We start from the raw sequence: 6,000 nt of genomic DNA on the forward strand, positions 1-6,000 counted from the left end.
ACTTAACACACACACACACACACACACACACACACACACACACACACACACACACAGTACCTACACACTAAAAGCAGCTTCAATCCTGAGACTGCAAAAACCAAAACAGCAATGTAGAGTACAGACATGATGCTCACTCTAAGATCAGGTACAGGAACTCATACAACCAATTATTTTATGCAGCAGCAAATTGCCTCATTCGAAGTGGAAAGGCCTGAGCCAGAGGACAACTCTATATTGAGTTAAATCGGTTTATAATTCTGGATCTTTCCAGGACCCAGTCTCAGGCTGGATGAACTCCACGAGGACCTTCATTCACCTTCAATCCTTAATTTCAAAGTCCATTTTCTGCAGAATCCCAGCCAGCCCTCCCCTATCGCCTGGAACAATACCGCCATCATAATGCTTCCCTGGGATCACAATGGCAACATCACCTATCTGTCCCCTGAAAGTCCCCAGGAGTCCTGCCATTTTAACCAAGTTTGCTGCCCAGCTCTGGGACACACACTGATTTCCTTCTCAGTATAGCTTCTCAAAAAAGGTCTCACATCTTGGCGGCCACTGGAAAGGTAGAGGGGGATGAGTTCACAAGGCACTGGCAGCTTCAAGAATGTGTGGCCATGGGAATCTGTCCCTAGGATCAGAAGCCTCTACCCCATTCCTGAGAGCGGTGCCCTGCGTCCCTGAGAGTACATACACAGTGCCTTCCTGGGACTAAGGGGCTCACCAGGATCAGAACTAGCCAAAAGCCCAAGCAAGTGGGTCTCCCCTGGTTGGAAAGCCCAAAAGCCTTTTTTTTTTTTTTTTTTTTTAGTTTTTCGAGACAGGGTTTCTCTGTGTAGCTCTGCGCCCTTCCTGGGTCTTGCTCTGTAGCCCAGGCTGGCCTCGAACTCACAGAGATCCGCCTGGCTCTGCCTCCCCAGTGCTGGGATTAAAGGCGTGTGCCACCACCGCCCGGCTTCCAAACGCCTTCTTAAAAGTTTTCTGAGACAGGATCTCACTTTGTAGCCCTTGCCTCACCCTGGGATTTCAGGTATAATCCACTGCTGGGGTCCTTTTAGGTTTTCAAGTTCTTGTAATTTTTATTTAAACCAAAAATGTTCCAACATCTTGCCTCAGTTTCCAAATTTGGGGTTTGGAAGATACCTAAGTAAGGCCATCTTCCCAAAAGAAGCTGAGTCCTCCCCCACTCCAAAGTCGGGTGATGAGCAAGGCACTCCAGCCACTTCACCATCAGTCCCCAGAAGACACCCCGTATTATTTCTCCCTGTTGACACAGAATTAACTTGACAGCTGCAGATTTTAAAAACAGGGTGCCACAATGGCATTCTAGCACTGAGGTGTTCTGTGTGCCAAAATCAAGACAAGGGTCCATCTATCCCCCCAAAAGTGAGGAGGACAGCAGCACATCTATCATCCACTCCACCCCCAAAAGGTGCCCAGGTACTCTCTCCCAGCCAGAGGCAATGACTTTTTAAAGGAACAACTTCCTGAGACCTTAGAGATCATTTCCACCAGGAGGGAAAAGTAAGACTTGTTGCTCTCTTCATTCAAAGCACTGGTCTGTCAGTCAGTAAGAGGAATAAGGGTCTAACAAGCTTCTTGCTTTAACGAAAAACTGAGAAATGTTGCTGAAAACCGAGTACACTTGATCCCTTCAACAACCTCACATCTTACTGCTTCCTGACCGCACATGTGGAAAAGGAGACTTTTAAAGGAACCCAGGGTAGGAAAAAAGCCTCACTTGGCTAATTCACGCTCTCTCCCACAGTTCAAATGGTTTGACATTTACAGGGAATAAACCAGACACAGCAAAGAAATAATGAAACCATGTCATCTGCAGGGAAATTGATAGAAATAAGGACCGTCCCCCATATTAGGAAAAAGCCCGACTTTTCCTAAATGTGGCCTGTGCGGGGAATAATAAGGGGCTTTAACAATGGGGACAGAGCAGGGTGGTGGCAGTGGCGGTGGCGGCCTTTAATCCCAGCACTTGGGAGGCAGAGGCAAGCATATCATCTCTGAGTTCGAGGCCAGCCTGGTCTACAGAGTGAGTTCCAGGACAGCCAGGGCTACACAGAGAAACCCTATCTTATAAAAACAAAAGATGGGGACAGAGAAACTAAAATGGAAAAACACAAAGCTAGGTATTTATTACAACCCCAAAGCAGAAGAAAACTAAGCAAGAGAGATGGTGATTAAGGAGGTAGGAAGGAAAACACGTATGAAGATGCCATCAAGAAACTATTTGTCAGTTTACTCAAAATTGTGGCTCCCCCATCAGTAATCTCAGCATTTGGGAAGTTGAGGCTGGGTCAGAGACCAACCTTAGTTTACACAGTTCCCGACCAGCCTAGCCTCTCACAAATCAGCCAGCAAACACCTACAACCTTAGCCCAAATGCAGCGTCTTTGACTAAAAACGTTTTTTGTTTTTTAAAAACAAGACATTTCCACTCTTTCCCTACATGTCTGGAAACAAACCCAGATTTGGGGGTCTCTTTCCTGCCTCCTCCTCGCATTTGATCCCAATCTGCAAGTGAATTGGCCCCATCTTCTAGTTGAGGGATTTTCTAAAAGTAATGAAAGAACATACTAGAAATATCAAACCACGAATGTGAGACAACCAACGGGAACCAACGCGGGGCTGAACGCCGAAGTGAACCAGACTTGACTTCAGAAGAAACCTTTTAAAAAGGTAACTTCCTCGCGTTAGAATTTCAAGCTTTTTTCCAACCTAGTCAACTTAAGGCCAGGAGGTAGCTCCGCCCTCCTCCCCAAATAACATGTTGAAAAGTGGACCCCGAGGCGGCGGTGCCCGCAATCCCACTCTAAATCACGCGGGATTGCGAAGGCCCTGTTTGTCCCGTGCTCTCCTCCCAGCTACAGGACACGGGTCTTATTTACGGGTGGACCTGCACGAGGTTACCCACCCCATCAAGGATGGTCCGCCAAGCTCTGCTCTCAGCTTCCAGTGGATGGAATAAGTAGTGATGGTCAAGAGCCCAAAGGGACAATCAGGGCGGAGGGCAGCAGGGCCCTCAGATTCTGCACGCCCCCAGGTTAGAGCTGCGGGTGGCTGCGCAAGTGGAGAGCCTGTGGATGGGCAGGGAGGGTGGCGACCGAGTCCCCGCGGAACGGGAGATGGGGCCGGCTTGGGAAGAGCGCCCCAGAACCAACTGCGGTGGTCCCAATCTGGCTTCTCTCTCTCTCAGGGGCCCCCACGAGGCCACATGGTCACTGCACGTGGGTACTCTCCGACCACAACACGCTTTACACACCGTATATAAAACAGAAGCAAATACAGCGGCTCAATACTGGGGTTCCTTGGTTCTTACAAAACTATAGCCGGGGGCCCCCTTACCAATAACCAGACAAGACAGACAACCCGGTGAATGCCAACTTGTGCAAATGACAACAAAATCCAAGTCCTCCGGCCCAGCACCCACGCGGGGAGCAACTCGGCACCTCAACCATCCCTTCCCCACCCCGGACAACCTCTCAGCACGTTGGGCGGCCTCTGGCTGGCCCACACAAAAGGAGTCCACGACTCCACAAATACACTTATCTCTTCCAAACTCGTGCCCAACTGGACACACCGACTGCACATTTTATCACACAGGAGAAGTTAATATTTTAAGTTGGGCTGGCGAGATTGCTTACTAGTTAAGAAGCTCGTGCCTCAAAACCTCCAAGACCCGACTTCAATCCCTGGGCCCCACAAGAAAAGGGAGAAGCGATTCCTGAAATTTGTCCTCGACCTCCACACACGAATGCAAATAAATATAAAAACTAAATAAGAAAAACAGTGAAATCCAGGGACTGGGAGTCTATTTCATGGGTAGACTTGACTAGCAAAAGGCCCTGGGTTCAATCCTCGCCACTAAAAACAAAACACACAAAAAGATTTAACAAAAAAGGGAGGGAATCTGATGTTTTGGGACTCTTCGGTCATGCCCGGAGAAGGAAGATGTCGCCAGGTCGTGGTTCTCTGAGCAACTTAGGGAGGCAATGATACAAGTCTGCAAAAGGGCCCCCTCCCCACGTCCGCGTCCCACGCGCTCTCACCTCTTCGTCGTGGTGCTGGCAGAAGCCGAGACGATCTGGGTACATCGAAAGGATGGAGAAGGGCGCGCCAGCGAAGGGCGGCCCGAGCCCCAGCTGCTGCGCCGCCGAGGCGGCCGCCGGCCCGGGAGGGCCGCGCTCGATGTAATGGTCCTTAGTGAGGCGCACGCGCTGGTGCGCGCGGACACAGTTGTCGCACAGGTGTTCCTGGCAGTCGAGGCAGCGCGACGAGGCGGCATTGCCCTCGTCGCACGAGCTGCAGCCGTGCTGTCGGCGCAGCAGGAGCGCCGCGGGAGAGGCGGCCGGGCCGGGCGGCGGCTGCGGCGCTGGAGCGGCGGCGCGCTGGGGCGGGTGGTGCGCATGGTGCCGGTGGTTGCTGTGGCCGCCCGCGCCCCCGGGGCCGCCGCCCGCGCGCCCGTTCTTGGGCGGCGGCTCGTCGGCGGTCGCCACCACGGCGTCCAGCAGGTTGCTGAGCAGGAAAGCGGACGACGGCAGCGCGTCCATGCCCGCCGCCTCGGCCAGGACCACTTTCTGGTCGCACACGGGACAGCGGAGCTTCAGCGCCTCGGTGGGGCCGGCGCCACCCGGAGCGGGCAGCCGGTGCGCCTCGAGGCACGGCCGGCAGAAAGCGTGCAGGCAGGGCAGGACGTGCAGACGCCGCGCCGCCGCCCCGGGGCCGCCGCCGCCCGCGGAAGACGTGGACGTCTGCGAGGACGACGACGAGGCGGACGAGCTGGAGGAGAGCGGCGCGGGCGAGCCGCACATCTCCTTGCACAGCAGGCAGATCTGGAAGTCGGTCTCGGGGAACGAAGCCATTTGAAGGCGGGCCGGAGGGAAGAGGGCGTGCGGCGAGGAGGAGGAGGAGGAGGGCGCGCGGCTCACTCAGCAGAGCGCATCGAGGACGCGGTGGAGGCGACCCCCGGGCCACCTCGGCACGGAGGGCATGCACCGCCACTCCGTAGCAAGCGAGCGCCCGCCCAAGTCCCAAAGTCCGCCGTGGAATCCAGTCCCCGAGGCGCAAGAAGAATTTGGTCCCGACGAGTCTTGCGTGTGTTGCTTGCTTTTTTTTTTTTTTTTCTTTGCCCCGGGCTAAACGGATGGAGTCTCCTGGAGGGAGGGGAGAACGCCCCGAAGTGGCAGCAGCAGCAGCAGCAGCCCGAGTCCGCGCGCGCGACGCCGGCCGCCCCGCCGCATGACGCGGCGGCAGGAGCTCCTGCGTGGCGGCCGAGACGCAGCCTCCCCCGCGGCGCGGTCGGCTCGAGCGCGCAGCTGCACCTCGTGCGGGGGCCTCCGGCCCGCGGAAGCACGCGTGCCAAGTACGCACGCGCGCTCCACGCACTCCGCGCCTCTGCGCAGCCCGGCCGGGCCGCGGTCTCCGTGCGCTCACACGCACGCGCGCCCCACGCGGCCCGGCGCCCGCGTGTCCCCGGGCCTCCTCGCTCTCTCTAGCGCGCGCTCCGACCCTTCTCCGGCCTCAGGCGCTCCGCGGCGCGGGGCCGCAGGTCCCCGCGGGCCGCCCTGAATTATTCATCGGCGGGAAGATATTGGATGTACCCGCCGCCCGCTCCGCGCGGGGCCGTCGTGCAATGCTATCCGCGTTCCGCGCGCGCCGCGCGCCCCTCCTCCTCACGGCCGTCCTCTCCGAAACCTGGGCAGCGAAGGGGGATCACATTTCCTTTGTCATCGGGGCCATTTCACCCTCGCTCGGGTCCCCCCTGCAATCCCGGAGCCGCGGGGACGGAGCCTCCCTCCCGGGCGTGCTGGAATCAGAGGAGCCGGCGAGGGACCCGCACGGCCACTTCAGGAGCCGCGTGGCCAACGCTGCCCGCGGCTCCCGCCTGCGTCATCCTCCTGCAAACGAGTCGCCGAGCGGGGACGCGGGTGGCCCCGGCTACGCTGCGCCTACCGGGCTCTAGCTCTCCCGGTGCCCTGGTCT

The 6,000-nt window shown here is 56.7% G+C and overlaps 1 protein-coding gene across 1 annotated transcript in view; it reads right to left on the reverse strand.

Moving 5' to 3' along the window:
* The window catches only part of Trim71 (tripartite motif containing 71), a 51,540-nt gene extending 46,293 nt beyond the window's left edge, over positions 1–5,247 (reverse strand). Inside the window, exon 1 of the mRNA XM_042282132.2 lies at positions 4,068–5,247. Coding sequence (XP_042138066.2) covers positions 4,068–4,880 — 813 coding nt within the window. The 5' untranslated portion in view covers positions 4,881–5,247. The remainder of the gene's footprint in view (positions 1–4,067) is intronic.
* Between the last annotated feature and the right edge of the window lie 753 nt (positions 5,248–6,000).

This window comes from Peromyscus maniculatus, chromosome 7, assembly GCF_049852395.1.
Source record: "Peromyscus maniculatus bairdii isolate BWxNUB_F1_BW_parent chromosome 7, HU_Pman_BW_mat_3.1, whole genome shotgun sequence".
NCBI classification, from domain to species: Eukaryota; Metazoa; Chordata; class Mammalia; order Rodentia; family Cricetidae; genus Peromyscus; species Peromyscus maniculatus.